The 27,379-nt window shown below is 31.4% G+C and overlaps 1 protein-coding gene and 2 long non-coding RNA genes across 5 annotated transcripts in view; 1 reads left to right on the top strand and 2 right to left on the bottom strand.

The window, feature by feature from the left end:
* LOC141535308 (uncharacterized) overlaps window positions 1-27,379 on the bottom strand; it is a 94,444-nt gene that overhangs the window by 36,741 nt on the left and 30,324 nt on the right. For both annotated transcript variants that reach the window (XR_012480579.1, XR_012480576.1), the window contains exon 3: window positions 2,662-2,720. This is a non-coding gene — a long non-coding RNA (uncharacterized LOC141535308). The remainder of the gene's footprint in view (window positions 1-2,661; window positions 2,721-27,379) is intronic.
* Phlpp (PH domain leucine-rich repeat protein phosphatase) overlaps window positions 767-27,379 on the top strand; it is a 54,349-nt gene continuing 27,736 nt past the window's right edge. The window contains exons 1-4 of one of the 2 annotated variants that reach the window (XM_074251581.1): window positions 767-2,617; window positions 11,394-11,547; window positions 16,384-16,518; window positions 22,750-23,030. In XM_074251581.1, the coding sequence (XP_074107682.1) occupies window positions 872-2,617; window positions 11,394-11,547; window positions 16,384-16,518; window positions 22,750-23,030 (2,316 nt within the window). In that variant the 5' untranslated portion in view covers window positions 767-871. Of the gene's footprint in view, window positions 2,618-11,393; window positions 11,548-16,383; window positions 16,519-22,746; window positions 23,031-27,379 lie in introns of both variants that reach the window. The other variant, XM_074251497.1, reaches the window with a different exon arrangement.
* On the bottom strand, window positions 19,413-22,145 carry LOC141527381 (uncharacterized). The gene is made up of 3 exons (XR_012479193.1): window positions 21,387-22,145; window positions 19,819-19,918; window positions 19,413-19,755 (listed from the first exon to the last, which is right to left on the bottom strand). It is a non-coding gene; the product is annotated as an uncharacterized LOC141527381 (long non-coding RNA).

The following is a 27,379-nucleotide window of genomic DNA, read 5'->3' as shown; positions in this document are numbered from 1 at the left end:
TACTCTTTCTGGGTATGGTACACCTATCGCACCCCCGCCTCTTTGGTGTCGGTGTCTTTTTCTCCCTCTCGCTCCCGCTCTATCTTTCCTGATATAAGTCTTTCACTCTGAATGTATATATAAATATATATATATATATATATATATATATATATATATATATATATATATATATATACACATATATACATTGTACAGACAAGTACTTGCGATCACATGACCCATGAAACGGATTCCAGGCGTGTCCATGTTCGCGCTATACTACCAGATAGATACAGAACTCCTGGCTGCGCTCGTCCTCTTGCTTCTGGATCGCCCTCGTCCTCTCTTTTACTTGGCAAATGTATAATATGCATGCATGTACGTGTACCATGTAGCTTACTGAGAAACGAGCACGGCTATTGCATGACAATTGTCACAAAACAACTACATTCATACGCTATTCTATTTTTTTTTTTTTTTCTATTCACTTTAAAGGACTAATTAATATTTATTATCATTTTTTGAGAAAAAAAAATTATTTTTCATTTTAAACTTTTATACTTTGAATTTAACTTTCTGGTAGGGAGAAAATTTAGCGATCATACGCCACCTGTCGGAAATTTTTCAAACTATTTTTAATAAAAAATTTATTATTATTGTTTTTTATGAATTGAAAATAAATAACATAATTTTTCTTTTCTAGCGAAAATAAAAAATGGTCTTAGCAATGGAACACGATACACTGACAAGTGCCCGAGCAAAACTCCGTCACTCACGGCGTCTATCCTCAACCCGAGGACTAAAACAGAGCAGCATCGCGAAAAATAACCCCGATTCTTCTCAGTCACTTTCAAAGCCAGGTGGTTGCAAACAAGAGTCCAACCCTCGAATGATTACAAAGACAAACGAGCCAAGACCGGGGATCAATTGGGAATTGAATGAGAAAATAAGTCTCAGCAGCGGATCGAGCACTGGGATTGAAATCCTCCCGGACACCAAAAGCGGAATCGGGTTTGCAGAGCGAGGTAAAGGCTCATCATCACCCGGATTACTTACATCACAAGACAGCCATCAATCCCGGCCCAAACCACAGAAACTCGGCAAAAGAATAGAATCAGTCAAAAAATCCCTCGAACTGTTCAACGTCTCTGGGTTCCCCGCAAAGAGCTCCCAAATCCAGCCTTTTCCTTTTGCTGAGCCGAGTATAATAAAAAGCGACTGCAAATACGAGATCGGGGTTCCCGGAGAGTGCACAATATCCCGGAAAAAGCGGCAGGATCGACGAAAAATTGAAAAGGAGCCCCTCAATGGAAAAACTCTGTCTGCGAAAGCGAACGTTGACTTAACCGGAACAGTTAGGCGTAGGTGGATCCCCTCGAATCACAAAATCGACGACTCAATTGCGAAAAGGCTCGAGCTGATCCACGAATTGAACCAGAAGATAATCGCCAATTATGAGAGATTTCAAGCCAAGTCCAAGAAGTCGTCTGTAAAAAATGAGACCAACAAAAACAGTGTTCGTCGCGAGCCCAGAAATCGAACCGCTTTGTCGGACTTGAAAGAGAATTCCCTGAAAAAAAATGGCGACATTTACTCCGAGGTCAAGAGGAAGAACAAGTTCGTCGAGACTGCGCTGGTTCATCGGGAAAATTCGGTGGATTCGGGCCTGGGGAAGAAGAGAGAAGCGATTAAGGTCAAAGTGTTCAATGATAGCGCGAGACCAGAGCCCCTTTTCAAGAAAAACGCCCAAGGGAAGAGAGACAAGGAGACTGAGAAGGAAAATGAAGATTTTGAAGGAAATGGGTGTCCAAAAACAGACAAGTCTTTTCTGTCGCCGAATATCAAGCTCAAGATGGCCCAAGTCCTTGATAATTTGAAAACCAGGTCCAAGATGGATGATACTCTTGATACTGTTGATGATAACTTTAGCTTGGCAAAGAAGCCCATGCAAGTGATTGAAAGTCGTGAGAAATTTGACGGCTTTGAGGATTTTGGAATACGAGATTCTGAAGGAAAAGAAGTTGAAGAAGAAGAAGAAGAAGAAGTGACAAAAGTGGTGATGCTATCTGAAGAAAGGCATAACTTTGATACCACGGAAAATAATTTCAGTGTTGGGGATAATATTACTAAGGTAGAAGTTTGTTGTCAAATGGAACAAGATAAAGACGAATTGATGGAGACAAGATCCAATAAAGATTGTGAAGATTGTCACCTTTATCAACAAGCTAACTTTCTAAAGAAAGAAGAGCTTTGCAAGGCACCTTACACCTCCACGCCCGTCGAGCAGGATGGGCCCAGGGTAAAATTTGGCCAGAAGTTTAAGGAAGAGTCTACGGAGATGCTGGAGAAGGAGATTCTCGACAATCTGAATGAGACTATTGGGAAGTTTGATGACTTGGACGAGGGAGCTGATGATAACTTTAGCGAAGATTCTATTCAAGCTAGTAAGCAGAGTTCTAAAGAGTTCAATTCTTCGTGGGATTCGGGGGTAGGGGTCGAAGTCGGCGCAGGAAATGGCTGGGTCAGGATTCATACGGGCATTGAGAGCAGTCTCGTTTATTTGACTCTCGATACTACGGCTAAGGATATTTGCAGGGACATGCTTCTTGGTGATGAGCTGTCTATTTATATCCAGGTATGTTTTTTAGTGGAATAAAAATAAATAAATAAGTTTCTCACGGAAAATTAGCTGGAATTAGACACCCTCTATGGACTGAATTGCAGAAAAAAGCCAGGCTCTGGAAAAAAAATTAGTGGGTTAGAAAAGAGTCAGACTTGGCAGAAAGAATAAGTTGGAGGTTTTTCTTTTTTTTTTTCTTCAAGGAAAAAAATTAGTTTTATTGCCGGAAAGTATTTTCTGGTTTTTCGAGGGAGTTTTTGTACTAATTCTAGAGATTCTAATCAAGAAAATCGTTCTTAAGTAATTCCTAATAAATTATAAAATAGAAAAATAAAAAATTCTTCAGTAGTAGAAACTAAAAAAGTAGAATAAATATTTTAATTTTTTTAACTTAGTTTTGAATTTTTGAAGGTAATTAATGGCTTAAAGTTGGAAAAAATGACATTGGAAAATTTTGTTACAAACATATAGGTCAAGTGAATGAAATAAAGTTAAAAAAAGAGGTCACATAGTCAATCATTAAGTTAATACTTAAAAAAAAAAAAAAAATCAAAACCTTCTTTTGAATCCTTGAAATTTAAAAGTTACCTATTCCTTTATCTACCTTCCTCAGTATATACATTTCCCATTAATTCCTTGAAAACTTGTACAGAGATAAAAAAGTCCGGCTGTATTTCAAACTACAGAAAGTTTGCCGAAGTATCTTCCAGGATTTCGAACTATTCTCCTTTTAGCGTAAGCTAGAGAGAAATTTTATCGTCAGAAAAATCATTAAATCTCGATTAATAATAATTTCTTGGTCGAATTAAAAATAAATGGAACATGTGTTGTTTTTTGTCCTTTGACACGAAAAATAACAGCGGAATCGCGTTAGTAGGGATCACGTAAGAGGAAAGATAGATCGCGTGCATCCCGAAGGGAATATTGTTACGATAGATTCGATTCCGTCTGCTCAGAGACTAGACAACCCGAGAAACCCAGGAGGGCTGCCTGCACTCGGAGATCAGAACGCGGTCTTATATCCGGGGAGACGCAAAATGACAGTAATAAAAGCTCCACTTTGTGGTGTGGGGACGGAATAAAAGCTCTGGAAAGGCAGATGTTGATAGTAGATGGAAAATTTTCTATAAAAACCAGCCTGGTCTTGAGAGTAGGTGAGGAAATTCAGTAAGGATAAGATAATGTGAGATGAAAAGAAGTGAGAGTAACCTTATGTGGCAACGGAGTATCTGATAAAAGTTATCAGCGTGTAGGGCATTAGGAGCTTTCGAAGAAATATTCAGTATCATGGAAATCGATTCGAACGTGATGCATTGTTTTTTTTACGAACTACTGGCAGGATTTTGTTGGATAATTTTCTGGTTAGAATTTATTTAAAAAAAAATTTTTCAATTATTCAGGAAAATATTTTCTTACATATTTTTCATTTGTTTATGGCCTGATATATCATATATACCCAAATATAATTTTTTATATAATTTAGTACAGGAGATCTCCAACAGATGGCGCGTGATCGCTTAATTATCTCGCTAAAATAAATTTAAATTTTAGATAATAAGTTTAAAAATTAAAAAAAATTTTTTTGACTCTTCAAAAGAGCTTAAATTTATTTTTAATTGTTATATATAGTATTTGTGACCACATATGACCAGATCAACATATATAAGGTCATGTAAAAAAATTTTTTTCATAAAAATACCTTATTTTTAAAAGTTTCCAATCTACAAGCGAGAGAAATTTCAACCATGCGCTACCTAGCGGTCAACTTCGAAACTAAAATTAAAAAATTTTTTACCTTAAAAAAATCAACTTTTAAGCATTTTTGAACAGAGAAATAAATTGAGGTATCTGAAAAATTATGATTGTAGCTTTGTTATTCTAAAAATTCAATTTTATATAAGAAAAAAATTATTCGTAGAAAATTTTTGACGTATAATTAATTAAAATTCTTCATTTAGAAGAAATGGTTTTTTTTGATTTAAAAATGTCACAAATAAATTGTCTTTTAGCTTTTTCACTTCTTTCTCAACTAAACGAGCGTATCTATTTATTTAATATCACCGAGTAGCGAAAGTAAATAAACAGAAGAAACGGAGTTTTATCCCGCTGGATAATTCAAAGGAACGGAATATTAGATAATGCATGAATAATTTAAGGATCATTGTTATCTTATTTGTTGTACTATTATACCGGGTTCTATTGGACCTATTGATAGTGTGCAATGATCCAAATAATTATAGAAAATCGATGGTTATTTTAAAAAATTCAATAATATAATATAATGTTACAACAGGAGGACACTTGAGATTCAAGTGCTTGAAACTCTGATTCCCGATATGCTGCCATAATTTATATAATAAGCCTCGAGTAGACTAGCAAATATATCGACAAGCCACTGGAAGAAAGCAGCCTGGGAATAACGAAACAAACTTACCGGCAAAAGGAGGAGAATTAATGAAAAGAGAGAAAATTTATATAGGAAATATTTTTTAAGATAATGAACAAGAGAGACTTATTAGGAAAACTTTTCTAAAGCTTGCGTAGTTTGGTTTTAAAAAACTCGGAAAAGTAATGGCTGCGGGTTGCACTAACGAGCCACGGACGACTTCAGCAAGAATCTGATTGGAAAACTCCTCTCTTTTCTCAGGAAAGTTGTTTTTTGTTGGAAGTAACATAAAACTGTTGAGAAAATTATATCCGGGTTGAGATCCTCGAGATTTTTCTTTGTAGCTTCTTGAAGAGCCAGCAACCAGATTTTTCTTTGATGGTTTTCAGCCAATTGAGAATGCAAGAGGCTATTCGGGCGCCACCAGGCGGGTTTCAGTCTCGGTGCTTTTTAATATGGATGTGGATATTTTAGATAGGGAATTTTATGCCAGGTTAATAAAAGCAGAAGAGAAAAAAAAGGTTTCCTTAACTTTGGCGTCCTGATCATTCGTCTTCGATTACTTTATTTTATAGTGAGGAATACTCGTGTGGAAATCGCGAGATTAGATATCCAAAGCGCGTTGCATTCTCTCCAAAGAAAAAGTACTTTAGAATAAGAAGAGCTTTTTTTTGATGATAGAGTCCTTTGAGTTCTAAGACGCTAGGATTTTATTTAAAATCCAATCTTTAGCAGACCATTATTCACTCATGTCAGTCATAGATAGAGTGTATTAAACTTTTATTCTTTTCTGGTGCATTCACCAGAATTTTTTCAGGGAATATTGTTGTGATGAATGGAAAAATTTGAGGAGAGGGGAGGAGTTTTGGAGTTTTTCAGAAAAAAGTTGCATTTAAAATTTTTTGATAAATTAAAAAATTACAGTTTTAGCCAATTAATTTTTAAATATTTTATTTTAACAATTTTTTAATGTAATTTTAGTATTTTTAAAAATTTTAATTTTTATTTATAATTTTTCCAATTTTTTTTTTTTTTTTATTCTAAACTGTAATTTTTTAAGTGTTTTTTTTTTTGCTTATATCAAAAAAATATTTTAAAATCGAAATTAAACTTATCGAGACCTTTTATTTGAGTACCCACATCAATTTTTCATATATTTATATATATATGAAAAATATATCAAAAATGCATGTGGATACTCAAATGAAAGCTCTTGATGAGTGTAACTTCGGGATGAGCTTATATCTTAAAAAAAAAAATTATTTTAAAAAATTTTGTTATCTTAAATGAACTAAAAAAAATTTTATTTTATTCAAAGCACTGAAATTTTTAAAAATAATTTATTTATCTATCATTTCCTGGCTCAAAATTCCTTTTTTTGAATCAAGCAATTTTTCCGTCACTCCAAGTTAATATTTATTCAAAAACTAAAAGAAAAAAACTAAGTAAAATTAAGTAAAGGAGCGAGAAAAAAACCATAAGACATTGAGATAAGCTTGAGCTCGCTGTAAAAGAATGTAAGAAGAAAAAAAAAAGCTAAAAGTGGAGGACTCGCGTGTGAAGTTAACTGGTATGGCTCTTTCAAGTGACGTTGCCTTCGAGAATAATGGAAAGCCGGTACTCTGTACTCTATATCAGCCGGGGTAGGCATATATATTTCGCACAATAGTGAGGTCTAAATGCGAGGCAGGCTGAAGGGTTTCGCGTGTTCCGTTGTTAGGTCTTAGTTACCTCCTCGACATATATGGACAGACGTAAGAGTGTGTGAGTGGGTAGGCCGCTAGGCCCGTTCCCGATATAACATTTAACGAGCTAAGGCAGCAAGAAAGAAGGCCCGACACCTGCCGACTTGGTGTCTCTCATCGTGACAGGTGCATCGAAGACAATTTCACTTAGTCTTCTTCGGCACGTGCGCCCGAGTAATATCAACTAAACGTGAATATTTCGAATTTCGGTATATAGTATTGGTGAGAGAAAACCCGGGTACCAGATGCATCCAAAATTTTTCAAGGATCTTACATTTCTACGTGTCTGCAGTTTAATAATCTCCATCAGGCAGATGCTCTGGTTATTATGACACACTCATGGAGGCTGTCTTTCGATATTTTTTAGCTTTTACTTCTCCTTTCACTCGATGTTTTTTTAATGTATGTCAGTTCTACAAATTTTGAAGGGATAAATTATTTTATCGAAAGCTTGGGCCTTTATTTTATTCAAATTTATTTCTCAACTGAAGAAATTCAAGAAATAAGTTATTTGCATGGTAACTTCCTTGTTAAAAAAATGTTTTTTTGAAAAAACAATTTGCGAATTTTCATTTAATTTTTTTTCCCCTAAATCTATTAGAAAAAATTTTTTTAACACGAAAAATTATATGTTTTGCAGCTACGAAGTAAAATTAATTAATTAATTATTAAAAAATGTCATGAAAATAAAAAAAATAATTTCGATGGCTTTTTTGCCTTTAAAAAAAATTTTGTCTCATGTTTTTGGATAAAAGTTCTATTTTATCTTTTTTTGATTGTTTCAAATTTTTAAAAAATTAATTTCTGCTCAAAAAAATGCCTATTTTGAAGAGAAAAAAATTTTTTTGATCAAAGAACATGTCAAAATATTTCTAACAATGATTAATTATAAAAAAACTCCAAAATTTTAGGACATTCTCGTCAAAAAAGGAGCAAAACAAATCTTCGGGTGTCAAAAATTTGTATACATCAAAACAATTTAATTGTACCTAAAAAAAAAAAATTACTGTTTGAAGCAAACACTCATTGTTCCAACAAGTCTATAAACAATCGAAAGAGAACAAAACAATAATTAAATTTGTTTCCACCAGCCCGAGTTGATATAAAGCCCGAAACGTTCTCAAAACGGTGATTAACAGTGTAAATCGTTAACAAACGATTCTTAGGTGAAAACCGAACCTACAAAGACACTGTATAGACGGATCGTTAAGGCCATTAAGTAGCATGAATAGAGTAGCGATGAATTAATGAATAACAAGTAATGTGTCGCCGTACTTCAGAACTCGGATTACTGAATTAAAGCTGCTGTTTTAGTTTTATTCCTGTTTCTGTTTTTATCCACCCGTTTATCCGAAGCTCTTTATGCGAAGCTCACTGTATTATATCCTTCGAGTTGATCTGGGTCACGAAAACGACAGGTAACCTAACCGCCAGATAACACCCACAATTAATCTACAAACTGGATTTCCCTCGATTACGTTGTACCTTGATTCCTCTAGATGACAGTTAATTTCTGGGTGAATCAACTCGTCAACATCCTACTTTACAACTTTTAACGATACACTCTCGGATAGTTTTCTCGAAATTGCCTCATGCTTGACCTATTTTTCTCTTCTGGTCATTATTATCTCGATTGCGCAATTTGGAGACTCATTTTTCTACAATTTTACCGACAGAAAGCTCACTTAATAAAAGAATTTTAATTTCATCTGCTAGATGGCGTCGCAAGACGTGTCGCCATTTTGAGAATACATTTTCTGGGACAAAATGGCAGATCTCTAGATTTTTTATTGAAAAATGTTTCAATAAAATATTTTGTTACGGAAAAAAAATTATTTTTTAGTACAGAAAATTTATGGGAATTTTTTTTACGACAAAAAAGTTTAAGAACATTCTATCACGTAAAATAATTAGAGTGTAAGTGATACGAAGATATAAAATAGGGGTTGCGCTGTCAAGACAACTATAAAAAAGATAGCCGAGTAACAATAGGGCGAAAAAATGTTTAAAAGTGTTTTCCCTCCCAGATAAAACCCTTACAATTCGTTGGATTTTTCTGTCAGTTCCACGTCAAATTACACGGGTGCTCTCGTTATCTCTTCCAAGGTTTGGATTTTTGAGCAATTTTTTCGCATCAGTGTACAATTTTAGTTACATTAACAAACAGGTAATGAAAAAAAAAAAAAAAAAAAAAAAAAAACAGCCTGGTAAATAATTAAAAATATTTCGTTGAATAATTTTCAGTTTGATGAGGATGAATGTGTTTTTGGTTGAATTGACAGTATTGATGAGCTTCAATAATTCCTAGTCGATGAAATTGATTCATTTTTGGGTGATTGACTTCTGTATTAATTCCTAAAATTATATTCAGTTGTGTTTAAATTATAAACGAGCTTAATTTTATTGCAAGAATGAATAATGGATAATTATTTGAGGAATATTTAAAATTCAAGAGTTACTGGAAATTGAAAGACTTTTCAATGGTTAATTTTGGAAGGAACTAACCGAAATTTATTTCATTGAAAGATTGACTGAAGAATTGACTTAATTTTGGAAAATTAATTTTTAAAATTACAAGTGACAGGTGTTTTAACTGTCTGAAATTTTAATTTTAGTTCTTAAAATGTCCAGAAAGTACAACATTTGATTACAGTAAGCCGTGGAATAAAATAAAAAATCCAGGATTATTAAAACTGAAATTTACTCCTCATTATAAATTAAACGTCAGGTAAATTCAAAGATCCAAAATCTCCAATTACGGTTAACGTCATACCATTCCTTCGTTTAGAGAAATAATAAACTAATTTGCTCTCAACAAAAACGCAGACGCAGTAAAATCCGAGTTTGGAGTTAGTGGATTTTCCTCTCGTAGCTGGCTGGGAATTAGGATGGAGTTTAGTTAGAGAAGAGGGTTGATAAAACTAGAAAAGGGATTGGACGCGTGGACTCTTGAAGTTTATTTTCCGAGTGTGATGAGAAGCTTAAGCTCTTCGAAAGCAGACACTAGACACTACACACTGCCGTTATATACTTTCTACCCTTATACACTGCAGAGTCTCCGGAGATAAAAAAAAAAAACAGCCTTAAAATATCTAATTAAGCTCAATGAGCCCAATGAGCCGTAACTTGAGCCTCAATTCAACTCGTCAAGTTCATATAATACATGACCTACTAACTAAAGCTTAATGACTTTTGTATTCTTCATAATTCATTTCAGGCTCTCAAGAAGTTCTCAAGAGCCAAGAAAAAATTTTTTCTTTTCTTATATTCTAGATTTCTACCTTTAGAAAGCACCTTCGTCGTTAAAAATTAATTATATAAAGATTTTACACGGCCCATCTTACCCCACTAACTGATTTTTACACCTTGACCCATCAATACCCCTCACATAACATCCCTGAAGAATAATCAAAAAGGTCCGCATGATTATCTTCAAAATTAACGGAGATATTCGAATCCGTACATCCGCACAAATTTTATTCCGGATGTACGGAAAGTCAATAACTCGGGAACAAATGAAGTTATTAAAAACATTTTTTTTTCCACGTTTTCTGAACCATATTCCCTGTAGCCCCGGTGGAGAATTTCTTTAATTTTCCGTGCTCTAAAGGGACTTTGACCGCAAAATTAGATCAAACACATCTGCCCACATGTCAGAACGAGATCAAAGTTATTGGCCAGATAAACAAACGTCACAGCTAATTATTCGTTCGGCAATGAATAGTGAACATCTAAGTGGATATTTGTATCAAAGGATCAATGACTATAAGTTATAAGAACATTTTATGGCTTATGAAGTTTAGTTTCAGCCAATTACGAGGCAGAGTTACCTCTGGCAATCATGTTCGAATTCTCGGGAGATTTTACACCTAATGCACTGGATTCTTCGATCGAGGTTATAACAAGTTTCGGTAATTACTGTATTCCCTGGAGGTTAAAAAGTATTTGTTACAACTACTTTTATAACGTTTCTACGACAAACGTCACTTTAGTTTCACTGAAAGTTAGTGTTATTTTTTCCGATATTGATCATCCTGGTTAATGATCAGTTGGTAATTGGGTTTTTTAATTTAAAAGTATACCTTGAGAAAAATGGTGAGTTATTAAAAAAGTTTAAACTTTTAAGTGATCGTCGGTGGGTGATTGGAAATATTCTATGACTATAATCTATAGTAAGTATGTAAGTATGTAATGTAGTTCGGTTGAATGATGATTAAATTAATAGACCTTTGTTTGTGACTTTCCGAATAGAAACTTTTCAAGGATTTATTATTGGAGAAACCCAATCGGTTTATATAGAGTGGAAGTTACGCAGGCTACAGACATTTTGTAATATCCTCCATTTTATTTGATCTAATGCTACTGAACTTTGTGAAATTGATTCATTGTTATGTTATAATAGAGATGACATCATCGCAAGAAGAAGTGTTATACTTAGCAATTTTTTCTAAAAGTTTTTTTTTGAAAGCTTCGCACTTTTGAAGAATTGATTTTTGAGGTCAAATATTATTTGACAAAGTTAAATTAAAATTTGTAAATAGAATGAGTGATGACATTACATTTTTTTTCTTTCCATTAGCCATACATAATCCGTAAAAAAAATTGAAGAGAAAAGAAAAGCAAAAAAATGTAACAGCGTAATCCAATTTTTGTTATACAGTATGGAGGCGAAATAGGACGTCGCATGGCCCCAGATGAACGACCACTCGAACATCAAGACGAATTTCTGAAGCTGCTTGGCTACGAGGAACTTTCACGACGAGCACGTCTCGGAGTAGACCCCGAACTACGTCATCTCATCGCTTTTCATATAGGTAAGCCACTCTCCTTACAGCGACACCGTTAAATTTTAAATCCGCTATCCGCTCGAATTATTCTTAAGGCAAGGACTAAATATTTATAAAGATTCGAACGAATTATTACTCAAGAGCTTTTTATCCGGGCTTTCACACGTTTTTTTCGTTAATATCTTACTGTTTTTTGGAATATTCAAAACAGTTCTTCAAGCGTTGCTTAGGAAAGAGCGTAAATGTCGGAAAAGTATACCGAGACTATTTTGAGGTGAGGTTACTCGCAATTGGAATATTGAATTATTCAAATGTGGTTTAGGCAAATTGTATCACTGAATTTTTTTCTTCGATAACTAAACTCGGGTCAACTGTTCACGGTTAGTTGGATACAGAATCGATTGTGATGTTTTTTTAAATGGATTATTGGAGAATTTTTTTTTTTATATTTTATGATATAAATATAAATATGTTACGTCTTTTGAATTGATAAAAAATTTTACAAGATTGAATTTACATGTAACCTGAAGATTTTTAAGTTTTTTATCTTTTTTATAATATATTTTGAAGTTAACAGTCCACCTGTGAGAGGATTTTTGGATATGCGCCACCTAGCGGAGAATCTAAGTACTATAAGACTAAAAATTGCAATTTTTACCGTTCTAAATATGTAGTTAGAAGTTACCAATCTAATTGTGAGAAAAATTTCAACCCCGCGCCACCTAGCGGACAATTGATGTACTAAATGTCCAAAAATAATTTTTAAGCTATATTTAAAGATTAAAAATATATTTTTCAAATGAAACGAGTTTTTTAATAAAATTTATGAATCTATCAACAACATCGTATTGTAAAAAAATAATAACACACTACAGTAATATAATTTTCAGTCAAGGACATTAAAAAAAAATCGTAAATTATAAAAGTATAACGAAATAAATAAAAGTACATAAAAATAACAGTCTCTATGACTGAGAGCAGTAAATTTAACTGACGTGGAAAACTGCCAATTTTAATAGTATCGGCTGGTGCCATCACGTTTAATTCCCGGAAAAATCCGATTAACGAAATACATTTTTGCCAGCCCATGCAAAAGTCAATCGCTAATTTATAAACATTGTTCCATCAACTCTCTGGATCTCCCTTAAAGTTTTGTCCGTTAATTTTACTCTCAGCAATTTAAAATTAAAAATAATAAAAATTTTATCTCTATTTACAATTTCACCCACAAAATATCAATGTTATAAAATTCACAAAATTATTTACGGCGCGTTTTTTGTCATGAAAAACAAATGTTCGACGCCGGAACAAGCTCCCGTGAATATTTCTAATTTTATTGGATTCATGAAAAAATAAATAAAAAATACTGAACCAATATAACGATCATTTTTTCGTCTAAATTAATGGCCAGAATGTTATTCATATCGAGCTAAAATTCACGGGAGTAAATCTATACTCTGAAAAAAATCCACATACACACATATGCAATACCTTCCATTTGTCCGATTAAAATGCCAGTGATATTGAGAATTCGCGATGGCTATCAGGCCTCTCGGGGTATCAAATAATTTATCGAATCCCGGCAACCAAAAAAAAAAAAAAAAAAAAAAACATTTCTAAAAAATGATTCATCCTAAAAACAAAACCGCGTTTACCGATTATTTTATTAAAATTAAACAAAAAAAAAACAAGTCTATTGCGTTCTTTGACTATTCACATTATATCTAAAATATATCACGGCTAAATGAGTGCAAACAATGGACATCCTCTTTCCGGAATGCGTCAAATAGTCATAAGTCAGCATAATAGTTGCTCTCATTAAACATTACTCATTACACTACACCACATTACAAATACGGCACTAGCGAGTGTATTTGCGCAAAATTCAGCTGTGGATTGACGCTTAATATAATATAATATAGTTTACTGCTACGAATGTAAAATCAAGAGAAAAGGACACCGTTGACAGACAAAGCGAATACGACAAATCCGAATTGATTTTGATCTGGTGAAACGCATAGGTAGCATCCTCGATCCACTGGAAATGCATTCTCTTTGTGCGGATAATACACCCGATGTATAACTATATCAGATTATATTAAATGCATTTAGTTATTTTTAAACATTTCAATGATCCTTTGAAGCAAGCAACAATTAGAATCAAGCTTTCAAATAATTTAAAATTTTGAATCAAATTTTTGTTCAAAAATTTCAAAGCAATCATGCACACTGTCCATTAGCCAGCTCTAAGAAGGGTCCGTAAAAATGGCGGCTGAATTGGAAGAAAGTAAATTTTTGGAAAGTGATTAAAAAGTTCTTAAAAAGTTTGTTGGCATAACGAATTGGCTAACGGAACACGAATGGTATTGTCAGTAACGAGCTCAAGTTTTGATTGAAACTACCCAGAGGGAGGTGATGCACCAGACGGTGGGGATGAAGAGAGCGAAAGAACAAAGTTAGTTGCGAGTGGGTTAGTAATCGGCATTTAACGTTTGGATTCAGCGAAGCGTTATGCCGTTTGCCGGAAACTATACGACCCTTTCACGACTTCCGGAAACTTTCCGACGGTGAACATTCCTAGGCACTGTCGTTAACGATTATTGCGGTTAAACATCGAGTTTCCGAATACGAGCTGTGACTATTGTCATATCATCCACAGATTAACTGTCCTAGGAAAAACATATTTAGATACTATTTGCATTTACTGATGACCTTATTGCGCTTCAATAATTTTCATAAATCTACAAGGAAGAATAATAATAATTGATTTTCTCAAAAGAAAGTTATCAAACTCATAAAACAGTTAATTCGAAAAAAAATTAACTATTATCTTATAAAAAAAAAAAAAATTTTACATTCTACTAGCGAGAAAAAAATTCCCGCCATGCGCTACCTAGCGGCAAATCCCAAAACTAAAATGTAAAAAATCGCCTAAACGCATTTTTTATCATAAAAAATTTAATTTTGAAGGTTTTTCAAAGAAAAATTTAATATCTCTGATATTTTACCATTATCTCAAAAATCATAAGTCGCAAGTTATTTTTTATTGGAATTTAATTTAAGAAATACTTTTATCAGCGGTATTTCAAAAGTTTTCTCCCTAAGTTTCTACAAGTTGATAATTTATATTATGGTGAAACTTTTTTATTTAACGACGCTTATAGACATTACTATTGACTTCAATAATAAAGTTCATAAATAATAAATTTGTCGGTAGAATAATTCTAATTTCGTACTTCACTAAAAATAAATAGTTATTTATAATTTACTAAACAAGTTTTTCTTTGTTAAACATAAAATATAAAATATTTAATTGAATTTCCTCCAGCGAGTAAGCCAGTACGTCAATATTAATTAAGATCCTTCTAAATACTAGTAATTAATAATAATTTATAAGGCCTGTATAACTAAATACTATCGGTACAGCTGTCACTATTATTTTAAGGACGATTAAGTTTTAATTTAATTTAAATAATAACCGAGTACCAAAACTAATTTTGAAGTAATCATTAAATTAAATTTTATTGTCAATTATTAATCAGTGAAATTTATTTCAAGTACTTGATCTAATTTATTCCTAGAAAAGCTCACCTAAGGTTAAATAAATTTTTAATGAGCTTAAAAAGCATAGTGAAGATGTTTTGCGAGCGCGTATTTATAATTAGTTAGAATAATTAACGTTAAATTTTAAAAAGATCTGTATATTTCAGTATTTCAGTAAATACCAGAGTCGTCTTTCAACTGGGAAAATAAGTTAAATTTAAAAAAATCCAATTTCACTTATCTTGTTGTAAAGTATATTTATACCACCCGATACGTGCAATTTTAATGCTTCGTCCCATGAGAAAGTTGTAATATCAAGAGCTGGGTTGTATCAGTGGATAAAGCCGAGAAGTTTGTACATTTTGTACGTGAGAAGTTTTCGTTTTATATTGTTTCTTGATATCTACTACAGACCATATGTACGCCATTTTTTAACCACGCTTACAAATGTTATTTACAATGTTTATCTTGTTAAAATTTTATTTTTCTTTCTTTCTTTATAAAATAATGAAAATTTTTTATATTATCCATAATATTGTTGAGAATTAGCGCTTAATTTGATGAATTTTAACTTTTTGGACCGATCTTATTAAATAGCTAAAAATTACCAATCCAACTGTGAGAGTTAATTTTTTCCTCTGCGCCACCTAGCGGCTAAATTGAAGTACTAAAATTTTAAAAGTAATTTAAATCGTTCTTTTTCGAGTTTTTTAGGTCAAAAATGTATTAAAAAATAAAAAACAACTATCCAATTATTTTTTAAAAATAATTACGAAGAATAATAATGAGGTTATTATTAAAAAAGAAAAGAAAATAAATAATATAAAATTAACACACCAACGATTTCATTGTTTATAATTATAAATCTATCTAGCAACCGTTTTTTGGCTGTTTCTTGTTCGTTTACAACAACAAATCTCCAGTAGAGTAGTTAGCTCGTTCAAAAGGATAACCGAAGAGTAGACAAAGAGAAGTGAATTCCAAAAAGACAATAACAATAAACTGTAAAGTATAAACAAAGTTCATGTATCGTATTCCGTAATAAACAAACTGTAAACTGTCATTTGGTCTTTCTATTCCGTTTTATGTTTTCGTAACATGTTTCTGTTGACTATTCACTGCTAACTAAACATTAAACCATACACATATATATTTATGCATGACAAGTAAAGTTACTAAAGTAAAAAGTGAATAAATACAAGTTGAGGCGATTAAATGCAAACATTTAAGTTTTAGTAAATACTGTAAATTTTAGGAAAATCCAAATCCTTGTACTGTTAAGTATGGTCATTTAATAATATTTTATTGAACGTTTTTCAGGACCTACGGAGCCATCTCAGGATTTAACAGGACACAGCCGTTGCGGGAGTGCTCTTGTGCTAAAGGGTCTAGTTTTTCCACAATGGAAAAAACGTGTCCTGGCTGTCATCGGATCAAGACTTTTTCTCTACCCCGGTAAGAATAAACTATGGAATTTCTTGTCCTTAAGGGGGAAGTAAATGATCCTAAAGATAAAGACACTAGTCAACCTTTTTAACCGCTGTAAACTGTCGGTTTTTGTGGGCTTGCATTATTCACAAGCTTTTATTCAATTTTTCTTGCTTTGTTTTGTAACAAGTTTGGGATAAAATAAAGATAATTTTATCCTTTATTAATTATAGAAAAATTAAGCGGGGAAAAAATTTTTATAGGGGGTAAAATGGTCAGAGAAATTTTTCATGGCAGGTTAGAAAAATTATTTTTTAATTTAATATGTCAAAATTCAACTCTCTTATAGCAAGAAAATTCAGCGAGAATTCGCCACCTATCGGAAGTTTTCAAAACTAATTTAAAAAAAAATAATAAAAATTTTTTTTTGCGAACTTTTAATTGCCTCATAAAATTTTTAAGTACAAATTGAGAGAAATTAATTATTAAAGATAATTGCCGACCAAATATAATCGCAATTATTAATTCAATTGAAAAAGATTCCTTAATTAAAAGGCAAATATTTGATCATGAAAATAATTTTTTAACTTTAATTGCAATATCAACCAGAAACTTCCAGCTATTTTAAACCCCAAAAAACGGAAATTATATTTATGTCTATTTAAATAAATTTTTTTTTTTTTTTTTATAACACACAAGCATGAAAATTCCCGAGTGTTTATTGCTGAATCACTAGCAATATATAAGAGCTTGTTTCGCTCGAAGAAATCGCACAACTCAGAATTTTAATCCGAGTGGAGTGAACTTTAATCTCGAGTGATTTTTTAAGCATCATTCCTTACTCCTTTATTGCTACTTTATTTCTATTTTTTTTTTTATCCCTCTTTCTTGATCTCATAATCGGGAGAACGGCGAGTTTCAAAATAAACAAATGAAAAGATTATTATACAGGTTTAAATTTTATCAAGAAATGTGTGGCACAAATATAAGAAAAATGGTGGAGTTATATAAGCGTTTGGTCCATTACTGTGATTGAAAACTTTAACTTCAGTGGCTAGAAACTTTCAAGGGAAATAAATAAGAGAGATGATTGCTTTTATCTGTCGTTTTAAAGTAACAATCTTATCTTCCGACGTTCTTTTATGTGTATATATACATATATATTGAGCCATTTTATGACATTTTATTTTTTTTCGTTTTCTGTCGTTACACTTGCCTCAATTTTATAATATTTATAATAACGTTTAATTTTGTTCGTCATTTCCAAGGCAAAATTTTCTAAAGGAGTTTGTTAAATTACCGATTGTTTGCTTTGAATAATAATTTGTTAGTAAAAAATTGCAAAAAAAAATTTTTTTTAAACATATATGATAACATGTGGTTACATATGACCATATGTGAATCATATATGATTATATATGACTCATATGGTCATTTATGATGACATATGACTATATATGACGATATGTAAATCATATATGACTTATATGATCATTTATGTCGCTATATGATCTCATATGACGATATGTGAATCATATATGATTAATATGGACGTTTATGATGCTATATAATCACATATGACAATATGTGAATCATTTATGGTTATTTTTGATGCTATATGATCGCATATAACAATATGTGAAACATATATGATCATATATGACCTATATGGTAGTTTATGTTGCTAAATGATCACAAAAAAATTGAAAATCATATATGATTCTATATGATCATATATGATTCTATATGATCATATATGACGATATGTGAATCATATATGACTTATATGGTCATTTATGATGCTATATGATCACATATAACGATATGTGAAATCATGTTTGAAAATTTTAATTATTCTACAACTGAAAAATTTTTTTTAAGATATATATATTAATAAATAAATTACAATTTGAAACTAAAGATAAAACATAAATACAATAAATTAATAAACATTTTACAAAATAATACAATTGACAAGTAAAACAATACTATTGAAAGTAATACATAACACAGTTAAGATAACTCGAAAATTACATTCATCCACTGAGTAGCACAGCAACTAGTAAAATAGATCAATAACCAGGACAAGATTAAAATAATATCAGGAAAGTTGGTAGCCCATATAATAACGAGAGTGAAAAGCTTGAACGCTGCGGCTGCGGCTCTTACTAACTCTAATCTATAACGTCCAAAGTTTTAATTGCTCGCAAGACATATCTGGCCTGTTACCTGTTACCCCGACTCCTGTTTTTCGGCTTACACTATAATAACTTGTTTATTTAATTAACCCTTTTCGAATTAGTCCCCAAACTTTCAGTCACTTAAGCTCATTACCTATTACCCTACTATTTTATTCTATAATATTTTATCTTATTAGCTTGCTAGTAAATTATTTATTTAGCCTTTCATGGCAATGAAACCTCGGAAGGAAGCTCGTTGACATTCTCCAGGCCAGAGAATTCCGGCAGTACAGTAGTAACCTTTTGGACAGAACTGGCCATAAATGATGTAGCACTAAAAAAAAAAAAAAATTTTTTTTAAGTTAATTTTTTTTTTAAATATAATTAATTAAAATAGTTATTATCTTTTTGTCACTTACCAACGCTTGTAACGAGTCACTGACAGCCAGAATTAATAAAATAAATAAAATAAGTAATAATTTAAGTTTGAACATTTTTTAATTGATAATTTTGTTTGAATTTAATTAAAAAAAAAAAAATTGACTCTCCATATGAAATGGTTAATGACTAATGACGTTTAATGTGACTGGCCTCAGATTAAATGGTCTATATATATATATATATATATATATATATATATATATATATATATATATATATATATATATATATATATATATATATATGTCTCTAGTTATATATATCCATATTTTTGAATTGACGTCACTTAAGGTGGAAATTTTTGTCACAGCTGATTAATTAAACCGGCGCAAATTAATTTATTCGGTACACACATTACTCAAGTTACATCACTCGATAATTAATTCATCTTAAATAAAATTATGACATTAAAAAATATTTTAGAATTTTAAAATAAATACCCAATCAAACAATTAATTTAGCTGATTGTATTTATCGTGTAAATTTACAGAATTTTTTTTTTTTATTATTATAATTAAAATTAACCGATATGTTGAATTTCGTTCCAGTAATAAGGCTCGCGTAATACGCATTTACCTTCCTTGAAAAGTCCTCCCGAGCAATAATAATATTTATGACAATGCGGCCCGTACCACCCGTGACACTGAAAAAGATTTATTGGTAATTTATTGCCAAGAAATAATTAAAAATATTTTTTTAACCTTACCCTGTGGAGAAAGTCGTACATTGTTGTTACACATTGGAAGGACAAAATTATTGATAATAATAATAGATTTAGCATTTTTTTTTTTTTTTGGATATTAAATCTGAAAATATTTTTTAAACTTTAGAAATTTACTAAAAAAAATTTAATTGTTAAATAAATAGATTTTTAATGGATTTTTGGCTGTTTTAAAAAGAAATTAAAATTTTTTTATGGATTTTAAAGTGAAAAACATCCGTTTGCAAAGTTTTAAGACTAAAATAAATTTTTATCTAGCTAATATAAGTTGAAATTACTAACAATTAAAAAAAAAACTTTTTTTTAATTCAATTAAACACATTTTTTTTTTTTTTTATTAAATATTTAACCAAATTTTATAAAAAAATTTTTTTTTTAATCTTGTTAATAAATTTAAACGTAAAAATAAATAATTATAAATTATAAGCATTACTATTTTTAATTAAAGAAAATTAATTAATTAAATTTTACTAAAATTTAATTTTAGACAAAAATTTTCTAGGATTTATTAATAAATAAATTATTATAGATAGAATTTAACAAAAAATGCTACTTGTAAAAATAAAATCAAAATATTGATGCAATTTTTTTTTAAATATTAAAATTTTTTTCATCAAACTAAAGAAAAATTTTATATTAATTTTAAAAATTTCTAAATGTGTTTTTATTAAAAATTAATAACATAAATAAAATCTTTCTCATAATAAATTTCACAATTATATTTTTAAAACGGCCAAAATTTGAATATTAAATATAAATGTTCTATTTTTTTAATAATTATAAATTTTTTTTATAACTTAAATACAGATTTTGTCTACCGGGGATGTTTTACCTGGTACAGAAAATAATTAATTGCAAAAAATAAACGATAGTCATATACTTAAAAAATATTTGCCGACCTCAAATTTAACCTTGACAAGTCAGATAATACATGTCTTATAAAATAAAATAAATCACGTCGACTAAATCACCAATATATGTGATCTTTAGCATGTACTAACCACGACGGAGACTCGTGAAGATATAATTAGGGCTATTATAAATAATTGTTATACAAGTTTTATCAATTGACCAATTCAACGATTTTAAATTGTACAGTGACTCATTGGAGAACTACTCAGTTTTCACACGGAGGTGTAACTTTATTTTTATTAGATAACAATTAAGTCATTAACAATAATAGTTGATGACTTATAGAAATTTCGATCGTAAACTGAGGCATTAATTTTTTCGTCATGACATTTAATTGTTGTGCAATTTAAAAATGTAACAATAAAAATTCCTTCAAAAAGAAGAATTTGATCATTTTTAATTCAGCAGAAAAATTCATTTATTTCTAATTGAACTAATTTTTAAAACGGAATTTTATTAAATAAATAAAATAAAAATTTATGATAAATCTTTTAGTTAAAAAAAAAAAAAAAAAAAAAAAACTTGACCAGGGATCGAACCTTGTTTTATCTGGTCAAGTGTCTGACCATCTTTGCACTTGACCGCGGTCTTAAACACAGCCACATTTTATCATTAAAAAAAAATTAAAAATATTTACATACCTTAATTCAATATCGAAGAACCTTAAATAAATTATTTTCAAAACTTTCTCACAACTATTTACCCAAAATTGACTGTTCTTCCAAAACATCACTCATTACAGGTCAATGCCCACCAAATTCGATATCAGCCGGGATTTATGTAATCGTCATCAGTTTCGTACGACATGACTCGGCATTTAATTTCACCCGAAATTATAAACCGTACACCCTACAGAGTAAAGCGCAAATTACTCTGTGCACACTTCGGGAACACAACACTTTTATTTTATTTCTCTAATAAACCCGACGAAATTAACCAAACATCAATTAAGTACGCGTCTAAATTCAGTTCCATCCGCATTCACAAATTTTAAATTAAAATTACTCGGAAGCTTTATTAATACTAAATAAATTTAATAATTTCTGCGGGGAACTTCATAAAGATGTGACGAGATTTATTTTCCGGTTTTTATCTTTTATCAGATGAACTCGAACTAGAATAGAGATTCTGACTTGACAGATGTATTTTTATGCGCTCATATAAATATCTAGATCGATGGGCGGTAGTTATGGTTATGGGATGGGTGTACGTAGCTCACCTTACTTTTACTATTGCTATTACTATTGCAGGGGACAATAAAACCCAGATCGAAAAATGTCAGTCTGAGCGAGAAGAAATACGATCGAGGTGAATAATAATAAGGGGTGGATGGGTGTATTTCTCCTGATAAGTGGTCTACCTCAAATGATATCAAGCGTATTTTATGTTTTATAAAGTTTAATATTGCTATTTTAATTCTGGTTCATGATTAATGTATAAATTATTGAAAATAATTCTGTGAACAAGAAATTTTATATCGATTATCATTAAAAATTAAAAATAACTTTTTTAAAATCGATAGATTAATAAATTAATGAATTTATTAAAAATAAATAAATACTCGAATATTAGTACAGAAGTTTGAATTTTTACAAACTTAAATATTCTATTAAATTTTATTGATTAAATTTTTAAATGTGTTATTAATTAATATTAATTTTTTATTTCCAATTTTATAAAGTTTAAAAATTCAGAATAATTTTTATTTTTTATGCCCGGGATTTAAATTAAAATAAAATATTATTATCGAAAATGAAATTAAAAAAAAAAAATAATAATTTTTTTTTTTTTTTTTTTTTAATTTTAAACTCTCGAAAGTTTTAAAAGTCTAAAATTAAGAATTTCAGTGAAGTAAAAATTGTAACTTTAAGTAAAAAAAAAAATGTCCAACTAAATTAACGCTGCACTACTTAAAAGCTCATAAAACAGTGTTCTTAAATAAGATTGCTTACTTAGTTCTTATCAGAGAAAAAATACGAGTCTAAAAATAAATTCTGCAAGCAGGATGTCCCGAGTCGCGGCCAGAATGGATAGAATTACAAGGCGGAGCTGTTTGTTATGCCCCATCACGGCTGGGAAAGCTCGTTTTGCGCGTCACGGGCTACCCGCGGATCTACAACCAGCAGGCAGTCCGAGAGCAAGACCGAGATTCTGAGGAATTCCAACAGACAACCAGCGAGGAGCCAGGACATCAGCGGCAAGAACTTCATCGCGAGACCCGGCACCTTTACTTGGGCTTCCAGCATCCTTGGGACCGAGACCTCTGGCGCAGTTGGCTCAAACAGGTACGTCTTTATCTACTCTGACTTAATTCCGCTGTTTTCATCAGCTTGCTCTTCTACTTTACTTAGTTTTTTATTAAAGCAGGTTTGTTAAAAAAAGTGTCTAGAAAAAGGGAGTTTTGTAAATAAAATTACCAACTGTTGCGTATTCTTTAAACTCAAGACTTCTTAGGAGACAAAAATGTAGATCTAGACACGGATAAACTCCCGATTTCGCTAAAACTTTAGTCATCTCCGTAATTCCAGAATCGTTTCATCTCTTAAATGAAAACTCGGCTTAACACTCACTGAGCAGCCAGACAATGGACTCGGTCAAAAGTTTATCTATGCAAATGTTTATTATTTTTTTTTATAAAATTATTTTTGAATTTTTTCTACCGATAAAATATTATTATATAATTTTTTAAATTAATTTTTGAGAAAATTCTTCCTTGCAATTTTATTATTATTTTTATTGTTAAATTTTTTTTAATTTAATTCGTAAAAATATAAAAATGATTGAATATAAAATTCTAAAATTTATAAAAAGGAAAATATAATAAAAATAAAACAAATAAATAAGGTACTTATAGACTCTGAGAATTGATAAACTTCTGGATGGTTCATTTGATAGAGTGTATAGCGGAGTAACTTTCACAAGGGGATAATCGCGGCTATAAATCATAACGTTGTTATTTAGCTAATATCGCTAATGTCCTGTGAGACTAAGGGGACACCTGCGACATTGCAATATAATATCTTTGCGTGTGTGCATACTCACTCATACCCTTCTCCTTTCCATCCACATCCTCTATGTTAAATATAATGCGTCTCTGAGGACTGAATAAAACAACAAACAAAAAAAGTAACCACCGAGACGAATGAAAACTCCTTAATATTAAGAACTGCCGACCAATAAACAAAGTTTCTGTTTTATTAATGGGCTTTTTCGGTCTATCAAATCACAAATAAGATTTATTTTATTATCATAACTATCAATTTTAGCTGAAATGAAAGTTGTACCTCTTCCACTAGAAAGTACTCGAATATTAAACTCCCTGCTTTATATCCCTTTCTCGGATCACATGTTTGGGATGTAACGATTGAGATATCAAAATGTTTTTTTGAGCTCAGTCTCCGAGATTTTCTTTACATCTTTCAAAATAAATAAAAAATATTATTTTCTAACGTTCTTTGGCGCTCCTACAGCCTTGTCGTGCTCAGACTTGCATGTTTCAATTTATTGCATTTGGAATATAAGTCTGGTGTACTTAAATTACTGTGGGATACATCTGTGTCGCCTGCAGCCTCCAGGTATGGGTGAGAATGTACCTCGTTATTTATTGAAAATCGGAAAGAGATTTACCATTGATTTTTCTTTTACTCACTACTCCATTTTATTATTATTTTTATTAATTTTCGGGAATTCTGTGAAGTTTTAATTCAATTTCTCTTTATTTTTTCATTATCGAAAAACTATTTTTCCAGTTAATTTTTTTTTTATCGGGCAAAAATTTTTTTCAATAATATTTAATTAATAGATCAACTTGGTATTTTTTTTCTTCAATAAAAAAAGATATTTTAATATATATTCAATAGATGGCGTTACAATTTTGAATATTTTTTTTAGTAGTAAAAAAGCTTCAAAATAAGTTTTTAAAGATATAAGCTCATCAAGAGCTTTCACAAATACTTATCATAATAAATTGACAATCGGTGAGAATAAAATGAAACCTTGAAAAGGCATAAATTTAAAATTTTCAACAATAATAATAATTTTTAAAACATAAGTTTTTGTTTACGTAAAAATAACAACAACAAAATTGAGATAGAATTTTCAGAATATAAAATGTATAATATAAGTGAGTGTAGTAAAGGACGTTTGGTTGCTTTGTTTGTTAAATTCTGGTCTGGTATATCTTTGTCCCGTGGGTCTTGGTACAAAAACAAGTCCATGTATATGTTGTGACATGGGAAATTTCTCATGTCAGATTATTTTTTTTTTGACTATAGACTTAAATTTGTTGATTTTGAATATTATTTAGCCTCGAGTTGGTCATACTGATGGACCGCGGAGATTCGACGCGACTGTGTCGCCCCATGTGGTGCCGACCGAAACCCAAAGCTCGAGGTAAAAGAAAATTTGAACTCGAACCGCGCCAATTTAAATATACGAATGAATGTGTCCGATTCAACTTCGATGTATCGGGTATAGTGTGACGAATGGAATGAATGAGAAAAGCGACCGGGCGAACCCGCACTCAGTCGATACCAGCGATCGAGGAGACATCTGGGAGGAGCATCGAGAACGAGGACGTCATGGAAATGGGAACCACGAAGGATCGGAAAATGGAACGACAGGAAAGTATCGAGACTCCACCTGGACACCGAAATTCGAACCAGACTAGGGAATCGACCAATCATCGATCCCGGTAATTTATCGTACGACGGCCGATTGGACGCGCATGTTATTAGTTGCGCTCGAGTGAACGACCACATGTTGATGAAGGAAAGCAAAACGGAAAAAAAGCGACAACAAGTTGTTACCCGGCTCAAGCGAAGCCACGTGCAAGAGACCTGTAAAAAAAAAAAAAAAAAAAAAATATATATTTTTTGAAAATTCGATTACGATTAATTACGTTTTCTGACGACTGCCAATTCGATCAGCCGATGAGTATTGTTAAAAATTGCGAAAAATAGCATCGTTCAATTCGTTTAAAAAAAAACAAAAAAAAACAAAAAATTGGTGATTAAATTAACTGCGAGGCCGAGATAATTAATTCTAAGAGAAAGGAAAAATTTGTCGAGGAAAAATTGTACCGCCATTGTCGAGATAACAGGATTTGCTAATTGTCCGAGAGGGTCGATCACTGAGTGACTAATTCCGAGTCGTGTCGCCCCTTCAAGGACAATCTGATCAGCTTCGTGATCTGCCGATCCCGCCGATTCCGTGGGGAAAACATCATCACCGAGGTCACCGCCGCCGTCAGTGCCACCAACGCCGGAATTCCTCGCTGTGCATCCAGGAGGTCGACTGAGCGGGTAAGAGTGGTCGCAGATTGATATTTCACCTGGGTGACCTCACCGCGACCTGCTAGTCGTTTGAATTCGAAGCGAGAGCGCTGATTAAGATATTTTTTTTGTTTGTTTATTTTCTTTTGGGGAAATTTCGTACAAAGTCGGAATTAATTCCGAGGTAATTAACTAATGTAATTCGACTACGCAGTTATGGTGACATCATCCAGGTATCGGTGCTAAATATTATTGTAATGAGTGACTGAATAGATGGTACGTTTGTAATTTTTTTGTGTCGCACCTCGAGCTTTGTTCTGCGAGTTACCCGACGGGTAACCACAACCCAATTGCCCCACTGATTAGTTATCGTTGATTTATTTTATTGCTGATTATCGAACCCGGCGAAATAAATTAAAAGTTAATTGGTTTTTGTCAAATAAATAACTTTTTGGAAAATTCGAAAATTTATGAAATCGCAACAGCGGAATCGAATGAACATTTTTTTTTGTTTTTGTTAAATAAATAATTGTTCTTAGAAAATTCGAACTTTTATTTAATCGCAACAGCGGAATAGAATAAAAATTTTTTTTTGTTAAATAACTAATTTTTTCTAACTCGAACAATTAATTTTTTTTGAAAAAACGTAAGAGAATAATTTTTTTTTGTTGAATAAATGATTTCGTAATTATAATTATTTGTTTTTCGAGACTGCGCAAGAGAATAAATTTTTTTTTAATAAATAATTTTCTTAAATACAATTATTTATTTATTGAAACAGTGCCAGGAAATGATTTATGTTGTTAAATAAATAATTCTTAAATACACTAATTTTTAACCGAGCAAGAACAGAATTTTTTTTTGTAAATAAACAATTTTCTTAAATTCAAAAATTTAATTGTTGATCGAAACAGCGAAATGAAATAATTTTTCTGTCTCGAAATTTTGCTGATAATCGAAACCGGCGACTAAGATTAATTTTTTTGTATGAACAAATTCGAAGTTTATTATAACAATTTTTTGTGTTGATCGGATTCGTTCTTTAGTTATTGTGTATTTGACTTGAACCTACGACGTTATTTGAACTCGTTATCCGCTGAATAAAACCTTGACTCGAAAGTGTACCAGCAAAATTTTTTTTATTTAATTATTCTCCGAACCGATCTCCTTGTAATCATCGTATAATCTTTTTGAATCTCTTCGATCTCGACCCGCCGCCCAACGACGATCTACGGCAACTAACGAATCGTGGAACGGAAGTTCCTGGCGCCCAACCTACATCGAACCAGGTAAGCCAGACATTTAGGTGGACTTCGTCGGCGCTGTTGACGCCAGCGCAACGAAAAAGCCATTATAATGTA

This window comes from Cotesia typhae, unplaced genomic scaffold (genome assembly GCF_013202065.1).
Source record: "Cotesia typhae breed Kobodo isofemale line unplaced genomic scaffold, CoteBio_Ctyphae contig_11, whole genome shotgun sequence".
NCBI classification, from domain to species: domain Eukaryota; kingdom Metazoa; phylum Arthropoda; class Insecta; order Hymenoptera; family Braconidae; genus Cotesia; species Cotesia typhae.
Note: the sequence above shows the minus strand (reverse complement) of the source record. Positions and strands in the feature narration are given on the sequence as shown.